The sequence below is a fragment of the Propithecus coquereli genome, unplaced genomic scaffold (genome assembly GCF_000956105.1).
Source record: "Propithecus coquereli isolate 6110/MARCELLA unplaced genomic scaffold, Pcoq_1.0 Scaffold163, whole genome shotgun sequence".
Lineage (NCBI taxonomy): Eukaryota > Metazoa > Chordata > Mammalia > Primates > Indriidae > Propithecus > Propithecus coquereli.
The window spans coordinates 1,447,029-1,462,197 of NW_012140858.1; the positions used below are offsets into that span (position 1 = coordinate 1,447,029).

At 41.7% G+C, this 15,169-nt stretch overlaps 1 protein-coding gene across 1 annotated transcript in view; it reads left to right on the plus strand.

Annotated features, from left to right (window-relative positions):
• The first annotated feature begins 3,183 nt into the window (after positions 1 to 3,183).
• Positions 3,184 to 15,169, plus strand: part of LOC105807707 (dnaJ homolog subfamily C member 25-like) — a 29,660-nt gene continuing 17,674 nt past the window's right edge. Inside the window, exon 1 of the mRNA XM_012641132.1 lies at positions 3,184 to 3,580. Coding sequence (XP_012496586.1) covers positions 3,245 to 3,580 — 336 coding nt within the window. The 5' untranslated portion in view covers positions 3,184 to 3,244. The remainder of the gene's footprint in view (positions 3,581 to 15,169) is intronic.

The following is a 15,169-nucleotide window of genomic DNA, read 5'->3' on the forward strand; positions in this document are numbered from 1 at the left end:
ACTTTTACAGGAACTTGGTTTTTTCAGGAGAAACAGTTCTGGATGACTTTTAAGTTTCCTTAATATTAATACAAGTACCAATTTTGATATTTTATCTATTTCTAGGAACTTTTGCATTTCATCCAAGTTTTCCAATTTCCTGTTCGTATGATGATTTACCTAAGATTTTATTCCAGATTCTGGTTCATAAGGTCTCCTACAGTGAGAGAAATAAAGTGCAACCCAGCGCAGGCAGCACTTTTCAATCACATCGTCCACCTTTCTGAGTAGCGTAACTCTGTCCAGGATGTGTCCTCCCGTGATTAGTCTTCACATTTGACCTTGGCCTGGACTGGACCTTTTGGGATCCCTCCTGGCTCCCCTGTAGTTCGCCTTATCTTCCTTCAGGTGAGGAATGCTCTTTTATGCTGTTGGCCATGGTGAGCTACAAAGAGGGGTAAAAGAGAACTTTAATGAGAATTAGGACAAAAGAAGTAGTATGTGCAGGCTTCATACAGGGCGTCCCAAAAGTCTCCATATAACGGAAAAGTTTTGTAAAATTTTGTAATGACTATTTTGTAAATAAAGGTACATTTAGCTACAATTTCCCATTTTCCCTATGTATGGTGACTTTTGGGACACCCTGTAGATATAGGATGTCCTTTTGTGGTGACGAAAAGTTCTGGAACTAGGTAGAGGTGATGGTTGCACAACATTGTGAATGTACGTAATGCTACAGAATCATACACTTTAAAATGGTTAAAATAGTAAATTTTATGTTATGTTAATACGTAATAAAAAATTTACAAAAAGAAATAATGTGGAGAGCAGCTGCTACTCGTAGAACTGAGGGAAAAATAAGGAACTTAGAAACTCAGAGGAGGCGCTTGCCCCACCTGAAATTAATTTTTTTAATTGTGCTAAAATACACACAACATAAAACTTACTATGTTAACTATCTAAAAATGTACAACTTAGTGGCATTAAGTACATAGGTAGTGTTGTGCAACCATCACCACTATCTAGTTCCAGAAATTTCATCACCCCAAAAGGGAACCCTGTAGCCATTAAGCCTGCATGTACTACATCTTTTGCTCTGAGGAGAGAGGATGGTTGCTCCAGGAGCTTGCTGCCTGCTTCTCTGGGGAAGAAACTGGCCTCTGCTAAGAGCAAATAGCTGCCACCAATCTGGTTACAAAGACACTGACTCCTGGTGTGAGCGTCCTAGTGTTGTAACAATTACCACACACTAGGTGGCTTAAAACAGCAGAAATTTATTCCCTCACAATTCTGGATGTTGGAAGTCTGAAATCAGGGTGTCAGTAGGGTGGGTTCCTTCTGGGGCCTCTGAAGGAGAATCTGTCTCTTGCCTCTCTCCTAGCTACTGGTGATTGCCAGCAATCCTTGGCATTCCCCGGTTTGTGGTAACTTAACCCCCATCTCTGCCTTTGTCTTACATGGTCGTCTTCCCTGTATGTTTGTACCTCTGTTTACTTCTCTTATAAGGGCACCAGTCATTGGGTTAGGGGCCACCCTCATCCAGAGGAACATAATTTTAACTAGTAATTACATCTGAAAAGACCCTATTTCCAAATAAGGTCGCATTCACAGGTACCAGGGTTAGGACCTGAACATATCTTTTCGGGGGAACATAATTCAACCTACAGCAGGAGCCATCACCAATGTGGCAGCAAAGAAACTGGTGCTGAATTGGGAACCCTATTTGCTTTGAGGAAAAATGACTCCTTTTCCTTTTCCAGCCTTGCTGTACCCCTCAAGCACCTTCTACTGGCAGAGTTTAGCACCCAGCCAGACAGCAATGGGGAAATGTCTGCAGAGGATATAATTCCCCAGGGTAAGGAATGGTGGGTTGGCAGCTCAGAGGACAGCTGGCACAGCTGGGGACCAAAGTTCTGTCTGCTTTGAAGTGAGCCTTCCCTAGCCTCATTTGATCTTTTTATTGTGGTAAGAACACTTAACATAGGTTCTACCCTCTTAACAGATTTTTTTGAGACAGGTTCTCACTCTGGTGCCAAGCTAGAGTGCTGTGGTATCATCATAGCTCACTGCAACCTCAAACTCCTGGGCTCAAGTGATCCTCCTGCCTCAGCATCCAAAGTAGCTGGGACTACAGGTGTGCACCACCACACCTGGCCAATTAAAAAAAAAAATTTTTTTTTGGTAGAGACACAGTCTCACTCTGTTGTCCAGGCTGGTCTTGAACACCTGGCCTCAAGTGGTCCTCCTGCCTTGGCCTCCCAATGTGCAAGGATTACCAGTGTGAGCCACCATGGCCAGCTTCTTAACAGGTTTTCAAGTGTCCAATACAGTATTGTTATCTATAGGCTTGTATAAGAGGAGCTTGCATGGAGGAAGTGAACTGGGTAACTGATATTGAGGCAAGGGTCAATGAAAATTATCAAATGTTTCAAATAGGGAAATGACATGATCCAATGTGGGGACAGTTGACATCTAAACACAACGTTTCAAACAAATGCACCATTCTATACTATAAATCTATGATGGGGTAGTGATACTACAAGCATCTAGTGTGGAGAGGCCAGGGATGCTGCTAAACATCTTATATGCATAGGACAGCCCCACCAAGGCAACAAATTATCTGATCCAAAATGTCAATAGGGTGGAGGCTGAGAAACCCTGAACCAGATGGCCATGAGTTTTCAGGGTCCCTAGTAGCCAGCACCTAGAATTTCTAAGTTCATCTTCCGTTTGGAAGGCAGCATGGGTAAGGCGTCCGGGGCTGGAGACTTGGCTTTAAAACCCTAAGCACATATCTTCTTGACGCTGATAACGGGATGCAAGAGAGCCAGACTACTTACTGCAGCAAGTGAAAAAATGATTTGGTTTTTTATCTGAAATTAAAATTTAACTGATCGTCCTGTGTTTTTTGCAATGATGTCGAAAAGGTTGCGTGTGACGGCCACTGTGGACGCTAAAACGCTCCGAACACACTAAGTGAGCCTGGGACACACAGACATCCTCGAAGACTGTTCGACGGAGAACAAATCTTCCGGCTGCTGGGTCTAGGGAGGCCTTCCGTGACAGACCGGAAGAGGCCCGGGGCTGAGGCGTCCTTCTCCCCTGGCAACGTGTTGGAACGGAAGTGGTTGCCGCAGCCGCCCCTGTGCGCCTGCGCGCAGGCGCCTGCTGCTGAGGTGGAGCAGCGTCTGGCGGCGGAGCCCGGCGCCCGGCCGAGCGCTGGAGAGCCAGCCGCTGGGGTCTCCGAGCCGCCTGCGAGGCTGGGATGGCGGCGCCGCTCGCTCCACGCCGGGGAGCCGGGGCTGCCGGCCGGCGCTGGTCGGTGCTGCTGTCGCCCCTGCTGCTGCTGGTGCTGCTGCGGGCGCGGCCCGCGGGGGCCCTGGTGGAGGGGCTGTACTGCGGCACGCGGGACTGCTACGAGGTGCTGGGCGTGAGCCGCTCGGCGGGCAAGGCGGAGATCGCGCGGGCCTACCGCCAGCTGGCGCGGCGCTACCACCCCGACCGCTATCGGCCTGAGCCCGGCGACGAGGGCCCGGGGCAGACGCCGCAGAGCGCCGAGGAGGCTTTCCTGCTGGTGGCGACCGCCTACGAGACTCTCAAGGTGAGGCCTGTGGGCGCGGATGGGCTTCGGGGACCGGCCGCGGGAAGTGCGCGGCGCCGCGCCCTCGGCCCCCGGGACGCGGAGCGAGTCGCCACCACGACCTTTAGGGTGCTCGCGTTTGCCACGTGGCCCTGGGAAAGAGCAGAGTCAGCCCACTGACCACCAGCATGGGAACAGCCTTGAGCCTTGGAGGGTCAGCCAGCCCCTTCCTCCTTTTTGAGACAGTGTTATGCAAAGCCTTGGGCATCTTAAACTTTTGTGAAAATATGTTAATAACGAGTAGTTCGTACTTGCAAAGCAGGGTGATTGTCATTATTGCTAGGATCTGGCATAGGATACAGGAAAGGTCTCCAATGTTGAGTGACACTGATCACATCAATTTGATATGACAGAAACTTGGTTTCTGGGGATAATATTAATGATGACATTTATAATAACTTGGTTTTAAGGAACTTGGAAAACACTAAAAACAATGAAGAACCAATGAGAAGACCGGATGTTTGACTCTTGGCTCTGACACATCTGTATGACCTTGGATAGGGACTTAATATGCCAGAATAGCTGTTTCTTCATATGCAAAATTAAGACCATGATACCCTCACAGGCTTATTAGGGGATTAAGTGATAAGTGTGCGAACCCCCCTATATAGCACTCATACATAGGTAATTAATGACTTGAGGTACAAGACTCTGAGAATTTCTAGTAGGAACTATTTTGTGACTGTGTGTTCACATCTCACCTGACAGAGGTTTTATTGCATCCTGTGGGTTTGAGGATGGGGAAATTTAGCTGATGCTTTTTTATTCTACTACTGCAAAGATTAAACCATATAAGAAATAACAAAGTATAAATCATAGTTGATGGCGTCAAGGCCCCATCCATCATACTATTGCATCAGCAGTTGTAGTTGTAAAATCTTTCTAGTCTTTTGATTTTGGGGCAAAGTTTTCCATGTTGCTTTATCGTCTGCTTTTAATGACTACTTGGAGTGGTTATACTATAATTTAACCATGGATTGTTTCTCCACATTAGCTTTCCAGAGCTGAAAATACTGAGTCAAGGAGTTAATGACTTCATTCATACTTTCCAGAGCAGTTTGGATAATTTGGAATCACAAAATGAGTGTCTCTAGTTCATTAAATTCTCACTAGCATTAGTGAGATTATAATTCTTATTGACAGTTAACTGATGCATGGGTGGGGAATTGGGAAGGTGTGTGCTGAGGCCAGAGGGCTTTGTTGCCCATGACTTAGGATAAAGAATGAGGAGAGACTTCAGAAAAATGGGAAATAACTATCTCCATCCAGGGCACCCCAGCATACGAAGCCCAACCTGTGTTTTTTGCAGTCAGCCAGAAGCCCTGCTGATGGTGCCTCAAACCTTGGTGGTGCATAAGGGGGCCCAAGACAGAGAACTTCCAGAAGAGAGGGCAGCAGAGAGGGCAGCCAGTTGTTGCTTTCTGGGCTTTGTGGGATTGGGGATGAGTAGGTTTGGCATAAAAATGGTGAGCATGTCGGTAAGAACTTTGAAAACAAGTGCCAAGGTTAGGGGGTAGGAATAATGTCAGTGGAGAAATTCTTGCTGAGAGGGATCCCGGGTCTCTAAACATTCTCGCTATTTTTTTGAAGAGACAAATTTGTAGGACTGATGTGGTGGACCTGTATGGTTGCCTCTGAAAGTTTCCACCCCTGAAGTTTTGACCTGATTCGTCAACTAATAAAAAGCTAGATAAAATAATTTGTCCACTCAAGAGCAAGGAACTTTTAGGCAAAGACGAATATGTCTGGAGAAAGTGACACTTGTACTCTTGACTCTGACAGGTTCGTGATAGCTGCAAATACCTTGGAATAGGGAACTAGAAACGGGGTGGTACTGATGGAGGAGGGAGTGAGGGCAGTGTTCTGTAGCACCCAGGCCCCTCCGCCACACCGTGTTACTGTGGAAATTATCCGAGAGAGAAAAGGAATGTGTGGGGATAGTTTGGGCCCTTGAAAAGAAGACCTAGCAGAACTCTATGAAGACTCCCATTTTAAATTTATAGAGGTGGACCTGGATTCAACTTACAAGCGGAGCACCTCCAGGAACTGTTTACCTCATTGCAGACTTTGACTTGCTGTGTGTGGAACAAGTTATTGGAAACCAACAGGGTGGTCTGATTTTATTTCTGTCATAATGGAGAATTGTGAGGAAGTTGCCAAAGATTATCATTTCTGGGTGAAGCAAAGATACAACGAACTGGGGTCATCAATTTGGAGGGCCTGCCCTCCAAATTATCCCATGGAGGCAATGGGGATGTAACCATTGTTTTGCTTAGATTGTATCTTTAGGCTGTTGAGAGGGTTTGTGAGGGGTTAGAGGTCCAGGCGGCTTTTGCTAAGAGCAGGTCAGATGAAAGAGTGGGAGAAGTTGAGTTCTAGTGGCTCTGGAACAAGAAGGGGATGCAGAAGCCTGTCTCTGAATGTTGATAATACATGTGTCACCAAAATGGAAACTGTATTTGTGTAAAACATTAGTAGATTTATGATTCTGAGGTTATTTTGGTTAAAGAAATGCCCTTTTGAGAGATTTTTTTTTAGATGGTTGTTAAAAAATAAGTACACTAACATGATTTAGATACAGTTGCTAAGACAAGATGTGACACTTGGGCATTACTCTTTTAGCAACGAAAGATTCTACTTGTGCATGGAGAGGTTGAGGAAAACCAGAAAAAGAAGGATGAGTAATAGTGGAAGGAAAAGGGCACTGGTCAGATGCTTAGTTCACATTCCCAAAGGACTTAACGATTTCAGATCTCAGCAGGCCTGCAGATTTCACACACTGTTTTATAAATTAAGACAATGCAGTCGTATTTAGTGTATTTGACTACTGGGGATTCGGGGAATTAATGGACTTTGGGAAGTTAAGTAAGTGGACTTTCACTCTCTGTGTCAACATTGGATCTCATGAGGTAGAACAATCTAGTCCTGTTTATGTGTTTTTAATGTGGCTATAGCACTTATCACACTGCACTGTAAAAACTGAGTAGGTCTTCCCCTCTCTTCTAAACCATGCTCCTTGTTGTTTGTGTGTATATCCGTAGCACCTAGCACAGTGTCTGGCACGTCAGATAACTAATGTTAATAAAAACTCGTATCTGCAGACAGATTCAGATAGAATGGAAATTGAAAGTGGATCTTGCCATTTTGACATTGTTATGTGCAGCTTACTTTGCTATTTAACCCAAATTAATTGTAATTTTAGAATGATATAGATAAGTAAATTGGGTGGCTATAAATGAAAAATTCCTACATGAGAGAAAAATTGCAGTTCTACTTTTAATGTTCTAAGAGTTTTTATTTTTATTTATTTATTTATTTATTTATTTTTGAGACAGAGTCTCACTGTGTTGCCCAGGCTAGAGTGCCGTGGTGTCATCCTCGCTCACAGCAACCTCAAACTCCTGGGCTCAGGAGATCCTCCTGCCTCAGCCTCCTGAGTAGCTAGGACTACAGGCATGTGCCACCATGCCCGGCTAATTTTTTCTATATATTTTTAGTTGTCCAATTAATTTCTTTCTATTTTTTAGTAGAGACAGGGTCTTGCTCTTGCTCAGGCTGGTTTCAAACTCCTGAGCTCAAACAATCCACCCACCTCGGCCTCCCAGAGTGCTAGGATTACAGGCCTGAGCCACCGTGCCCGGCTGTTCTAAGGGTTTTTAAGTGAGAACAATAATGGTTTTTGAATATAGATAAAAATTGGATGAAATCGATGAAATATGAGAAATGGCATAGAAATAAGCAGATGAGGGAACAACTAGAAAGGATGCACTTAGAAACACTATGATTGGTAGAAAATGGGAAAGTGTGGAATTAGACAGAATTTTGCAAGATCACAAGATAAGAACATAGAAAAGGTCTTAGAAATATTGCTGGCATAAAGGTCCTCTGATAAGTTGAAGGAACTTGTACAGAGCCTTTTACTCCAGACTTGTCTTGGAAGGTAGGCATTACAAGGAACACTTTAGTTTCTTTTTATCAGTCTGATTGATGTGGCAGGGCTTCAGCACTTAGGAAGATTTTGGCAAAAAAGTGAGATGGATTCGATTCTGAACCACCTGTCCTGTTATGTTACTGTTTATTGTTCATTCTTTAGTATATTCTCTTATTCAATCCTTCCTTTAACAAATACTGACGTAGGTGCTGGGAGGAGACCATAACAGTGGAAAAGGAACAGTTCCTGACTTTAAGCTTTTAATATATCAAGGGAGACAGATACTTATTGTTTGGTTATTATTTATTTAAGTTATATAATAAAAATATGTGCAGATTATATTGCAGCATTGAGAGGAAGCAATTATGTCTTCTTCGATTGGAGAAGAATGTACTCTTTGAGCTGATCTAGAGCAAAGTCACCAAGGTTGACAGTGAAGGGACATTTCTGGTAGAGGGAAAACTTGATCAGCAGAAACATGGAGTCATGAGTGTGCAAGGCTTGTCCCAGGAATGAAATGTAGTTTGGTGAGGTATTATAGTACTGAGAATTTTCTCCACCAGTGATCATACTTCTATCATATTTCTCCCAGGGACTCTTGTTTTGGGGGAAAAAATGAACCGTACTTATTAATATTACTATTCTTTTTCAGCATCATCCAGATTTTAATTAGTAATTCATAATAATTGAGTATTCATAAAACTATTGTAAAATTATATAAATTTCTATTACAGTTGTGATGCTGATAAACAACCAAATTCAGTGAATTTATATACCATGGATGACAGATAGCTTCCATTTCATATGCCAGCTCTGATTGGTCATGACTACCTGGAACCCTTGTAAGTGTTTTGAGACCTTTTCTGAGTTTAGTAGGAAAGAGTGACATGTTCGATAGTGATTTCTCCTGTGGGCCCAGAAGAAGCATATGGTAGCATATGTATCACACTTACTATTTCTGCTATGAACCCATTAATGTTTACTTTTTAATGATTCCTTAATTTCAGCTGTTATTCCCTACTTATGGCTGAGGTTGATTATATACCAGATGTATGTGATTCTGGTGCTATGGCTACCTGACACATAATGTCATCAACAACAAATCAGAGCTCTTGATTGACCCAAAAACTACTAAGTTGATATAATTCCAGTCAGAGACTGAACATTTGACATTTTAATTTAGCTTGTGCAGATTTATCGTGGGTAAATGGAACATTTTAAGACATTCAGAAGAGCACAAAGACTCTTACTGCATTTTTTATAGACTATAGGGTATTTTCTTCTAGGTTGGAAGCCTGTGAGGTACATGGGAGGAAGACCAAGGAGATTGTAACATAATTTGGAATCAGATGATAAACAAGCCTTTAAGCTGTGTTCAGGAATTTGAATAGTTTCCAGAAGTATAAAGTGGAGAAATGACTCAATCTTATGTTTGTTTCAGAAAGAAAATTCTGGGGGAAGCAATATTGAGACAGGGTTGGGGAGGGCAAGAAGATATTCTTGACTGAACTCATTTTATTTCCACTGTCATCTTTTGGAATCTCATCATTCCTCTTTTGTAACTTGAGAATCTCTTTGTTCATTTCCGTTCCTTTCGCTTAATTTTGCTTCTTTAAAAGCTACACTCACATTTTTCTTCTTTCTTCACTGTTCACTGTCTTTACTTTCTCATCTCCCTTTCATTCAAGCTGTTGTACCAGCACATGTATTACAACTTTTTTTTTTTTTTTCTTTTTTTGAGATAGAGTCTCACTCTGTTGCCCAGGCTAGAGTACAGTGGCATCACCATAGCTCACTGCAACCTCAAACTCCTGGGCTTAAGCAAGCCTCCTGCCTCAGCCTCCCAAGTAACTGGGACTACAGGTGTGCATCACCATGCCCAGCTAATTTTTTAATTTTTTGTAGAGACAGAGTCTCCTATGTTGCTCAGGCTGGTCTTGAACTCCTGGCCTCAAGTGATCCTCCTGCCTCTGCCTCCCAAAGTGCTGGGATTCCAGGCATGAGCCACTGCCCCAGCCTGGTACTGTTCTCTTTAAGGTGAGCAATGTCACTCTAATCACCAGATCTGACAGCTGCTCTTCATTTCTCCTTTCTACGGGAACTCTTGTGGCACGTGATACTGTCGACCATTTAGTTCTTTAAGGCTGCAGACCCCAACACCTGGGCTGTGGACCATACTGATCTGTGGCCTGTTAGGAATGGGCCCCACAGCAGGAGATGAGCAGCGGGCAAAGAACAAAGCTTCAACTGTATTTACAGCTGCCCCCCATCACGTGCCATGCCCACCCTCTCCCCCCTACCCCGGCTCCCAGGTCCATGGAAATATTGTCTTCCATGATTCCGTGAAACCGGTCCCTGGTGCCAAAAAGGTTGGGGACTGTTGCTAAGGTGTTCCTCCCTGACTTCGCTGATGGCAATCCTCTCCTGTTTCTCTTACCCTTTCAAATTTTTATAGTCTTCGTTTCCTCTGCTAACACCTTAAACATTGCTTTTCCAGGGAGTTCTATCCTTTGTGTACTCTTCTTTTTTATTTTCCAAATTCTTCCTGACAAACCTCAACTATAAATATATCCTTGACTTCAGCCACTGCTTTTAAGCTGACAACTCTAAAACCTCATGTTCTCCAAGCTCATATTTTCAACTGCCTCTCGTCTGTAGCACAGGTACCCACAATTAAACATGTCTGAAATCAATCTGGTGGTCTTTGTTAAAGCATAAACTCTAAAGGAGGATATAATCATGACTCTCATACAAATACAAAATGAACATGTGTCAGAGATTTTATTTAACTCATTAATTAATGAGGGAACCAGTATTATTAAAGCTAGTTCAAAAGAGAAAAAATGCCACACATTTGTAGCCTGATAGGGAATACTGAAATATGCTTGTAAAACTGGCCAGTATCCACAAGGCAATAATCAGTTGCATTCCACTGAACACAATTTGTCTTGCTGTGAACAGGAATTATTTGCACTATTTCTAGTTTTCTACATGTTACTTCTGTCTCTACAGAGTTAAAGTAGGTTAGTCAAAGACAAACAAAGGTGCTATCCTACAGGAATAGGTAATCCTTGGAGGCTCCAGGAATTGAAAAGATATTTTTTTCTTTCCTGTTTCAAAATCTTCCGCAGTTTTTCCCTACATCTTCTCTAAATTTGCTATACTCTTCCTGTATTCTTTATCTTGGTGAGTAACATGGTCCACACAGTAACTATAATTAGAAACTTTGGTATCATGCCCAGTATCTCCTTTGATTCTTTTGTACCGCTTTAGTTACCAAGTTCAATTTATTTGATTTCTTAGCTGCTAAAATCTATTTCTCCCTCATCCCATTTTTTACAATACTACTAGAGTTGTCTTTCAAAAATATACACTTCTACACAATGCTGTTGTTCTAATACTTGAAAACATTTTGTTTCTGAATAGCACAGATGATAACATCCTAACTTTGGTGTAGCATCCAGGATCCTCTAGAGTTCTTATCCAGATTTACCTTCCTAGCTACATTTACTACTCCTTTCTTCTAAATCTCCCCAGGGCTTAAACTCCAGTGAATCCGTCATATTCTTTGCTGCTTCTGTACCTTAACACTTGCTGTTTTCTTTGCCTGGAACAAGTCTCACCATACCTCACTTGCTTTGTAAGATCCAGCTCTCGTTTCATCTCTTCTGTGAATCCCATTGCCAGGTCCCAGGCAGTGTTAGTCCCTTGTTCCTTAACACATTTAGTTGTGCTTTTCTTGCTTCTCTTCTTCTAGATGGGAGGGTTCTTGAGGCCAAGACCTTGTCTTATATGTCCTTTTGTCCTCCTTTGTGTTCAACACAAGGCTTAACGCTCTGTATCGTTATTTGCTGGACTGAAAATGACTAAGGTTTTTAAAAGGTCAGGTGACCAAGTAGATGGTTGTAGTACTAACTGAAACACAGAAGAGCAGATTTGGTTTTTGAGCATGCCGAATTTGAAATATTTATGTTAACATTTAGAAAATGTTGAGGACAGAGTTGAAAATAGCAGGAACCAGGGAAAACAGAGGTAATATTCCAAATCAAGGACATTGTTGAGACTACATGCAGAATGAGAAGAGAAGACATATGACAAGATAGTTGCACTAGTGACTGGTGGGCAGGAAACAAGAAAAGAAATGAAACTGATAGCAATTAATTTTCTTCCTCTTTAGTAGGATATAATGGCCCAGAAAAAAATTTAGGGAAGCAGGGGTTATTTTTTTTTTTAAGGATCATTTATATGTGTGTGTGTTTCTTTTAAAAATAGGATTAATATATGTTTTTAAGAATGAATACAGTATTATTACATTTTCATATATTATTGATTCCTGGCCTTTACCATTTGAAAATGGTTTCTACACTCTGTATAATAGAAATTTTTTAATGTAAAACTGGCTGCCATATCAAATTATTGCAATTTTTGATTTCCTTCAAAGGCAAGAGCGCAATATATTTTGCCTCTGGGGAGGAGGGATGATCATTTTCATAAGAGAAGGAAGGATTCAGTGCTTTCTTTGCTTGTGGGTTTCCTCTTGTTCACTTTTGATCTAGATATTGGTGGCTATGTTCCGGTCCTCCTGCATAAGCCCAAGAGGATTGGGAATGGAGTGGACACCAGCAGAAGCACCATTTATTCCTGTAGAGATTAGAAACAAGGAGTTTATTGCCCTGCTTGTCAAGGCTCAGGACAGAGAGGAGGAAGAAACAAGTTATAAAGGTTTTGGTTTTGGAAAGAAGTTGGAATCTCCAGACTCTGGGACCTTAAGATCCACAAAATTGCTGAAAGAAAAAGTACTACCTTATTGAAAGGTAAGATAATTAAAGTGTTTTAAGGTTTAAGCTATTTTAGCCGAAGTAGCATATTTTCATAAGCTGTGAGTTCAAGCAGTCATTTCTGCTAAGCTGAAGTTTTTGTGACATAATCACCCATCTAGCCTTGCTGGTGAGATGGAGGCCTGTGTGGCTGGAGACATGTATATAGTGAGGGAAAACCTTTATAGAATTTTACTCATTTTTGAAATGACAGTTACCAAATGCCAGGCACTGTGCTAGGCCTTGGATATACAGAGATTAATGAGTTACCCTACCTATCTTCTAGAAATTTTCATTCAAGGAAAAGAAAAAAACTGATGATTACAATGTGATAAGTGCTATAAAAAATAGGTACTCAGTGTAACAAGAGTGGTCTAACTCTGAGGCAGTGACATTTATGTCCTAAAGGATTAATAGAAGCTCATGAGTTTGGAAGAAAGGGATAGGCTTCAAGTTAGAGAGAATTATATATTCAAAGATGTAGGTATGAAAAAGCATGTTACATTGGAAGAACACACCAAATTCTAGAACTTGCTATCTGAACTTTTGCTATGGGTAAAAGAGGGGAGAGTGCTAAGAGATGTTACTAGGTAGGTAAGTTTGGGCCTGTTGTGAAGGCCTGGTTGCATGCAAAGGAAGTTTTAACTTTGGCTGTGGGGAAGCATTCAAGATAAAAAACCAAAAATTGTGGGGCTACTGTAGTTCCACGATGAATAGGAGAAAAAAATAAATGTATTGTCTTAAAATAAGAATGTACCTTCACTCTCTAATTGAGTTCCAGAAAGAGAGATGGTCCTTCTTATTCTGTCTTTTCTTTACTAATATTTCTGGTACCCTCTTGTTCTTACTAGGTTGATTCTAATCTTTGTAGGTTACTAAAGAGTAGGATTTTGACTTAAGCTGTTGAGAACTCCTAACTTTTACCAATTTGTGCCGACTTTGAATATTTTCTGAAGTCTATGCATGCCTCAGCCTTAAGATCATTTTATTCATTCTAGAGAGAAAGCTATAAGCCCTAAAGTGAAGATTAAATAAATTGAATAAATGTTACAAGGAAGTAGCCAACTTTCTAGTCTCTAATCGTGACCAAAACAGGGTCGTAAACTTGTGACCTCAAGGAAAAGAAAACCATCGAAAGAGAAGTCAGACATAACTCCGAGACCTTTCGCAGGAATTAGATGGTATGAGGACTCATTAGGTGGCCCTGAATAGACCCCACAGGCTCTGCTTGCAGTAGAGAGGCCAGACACACACTATAGATTTTGGAGTTGCTTGTGTTGGAACATTAATTGACCATCCTGTTAAAAGAGTTCAGGACTTGGTGAAGTCACAAATCTAGAAACCAGTGAGAAGATAATGACCCTGGTGGAAGATACGGGTGAAATGCTTTGAGAAGGGATGATATCTGCATTCTATGGAATGTGACCTTCACTAAGATAAGAGAACAGAAAAGAGAAGGTAGCCATAGGACACATGATGTCCACACACGAGATTTCGATGACACTCAGAGACCTTGCTGTGTATGTCAACTAGGGAGAGCACAGACTGCCAGGGCAAAGGGCTCAGCGTAGACAGTGGTGCTGGAGGATTGCAGGAATCTGCTGTCAGTGTGGCGTTTAGTTTCCAAACTATTTAATATATGTAATCTAGTTAGAGCAGGAACAATCATATTGGAGGAAATACATTTCAAAGGGCATCTGTTGAGATGGGGGGATGAATTAAAAGTCAGGAATTTCAGGCTCAAAACGGGGCATTTCTGTAAAATTAGCCCAAAGACAAAAAGTAGAGGGAGAATGGAAAAGTTCTCAAAGGGGTATCTGGAAGCACCCAAAATGAGACACCTCAAGAGACATTGGCTTTAGTGTTCAGGACTGTATGTATGATCTCTACAAAGTTTTATGCTTTCTAGTTTAGAAGCTCTGGAATATAATGATGACCTAAACAAGGAATAATGGATTGACAGTTGAGACATGTGGCAGTTGCCACAAGAAAAATCCTTTCTCACGGAAGAGAATACATAAGGAGTGAATTTGAAAATAATATCAGCCTGCGCTCACTCCTCCATTTATAATTGGCACTTCTCATATTAACGCTCCATGTAGTGCCATGAAATAATCTTTAAATGTATTCATATATAATTAGACCAGATACTATTAATAGCTTATATAGTTTCATATATCAGTAAGAAGTAAAACATATTTTGAGTGTAATGAATATAAGAGAACTGTAACTGAGAATACTCTTGCTCAGATTCAAAATCCTTTGAATCCTTTGAAGATAGGGTCTCGCTTTATCACCCAGGCTGGAGTGCTGTGGTGCAATCATAGCTCACTGCAACCTCAAACTCCTGGGCTCAAGTGATCCTCTTGCCTCAGTGTCCCAATTAGCTAGGACTACAGGTACATGCCACCATGCCTGGCTAATTTAAAAAAATTTTTTTCAGTAGATGAGATCTCACTATGTTGCCCAGGCTGGTCTCAAACTCCTGGCTTCAAGTGATCCTCCCGCCTCGGCTCTGCAAGTGCTGCTGGGATTGAAGGCGTGAGCCACCTCACCCAGCCAGATTCAAATTCTTAATAGAAGATACATAATGATTTTATTAGATACAAGGAAGATTTTTTCATTAGCAAACTTCTTGTTTTAAATCTAAGAAACTACATATTGGGGGACTCAGAAAGATGCCCTGAACAGACCTTAGAGCGTCTGTCTGCAGTAGGAAGGAACTAATTTTAGATTTTGAAATGCCTTTAGCGAAGAATCTGCAACTTTATGAATGTTGAATAATTCATCCTAGAAAGAAAC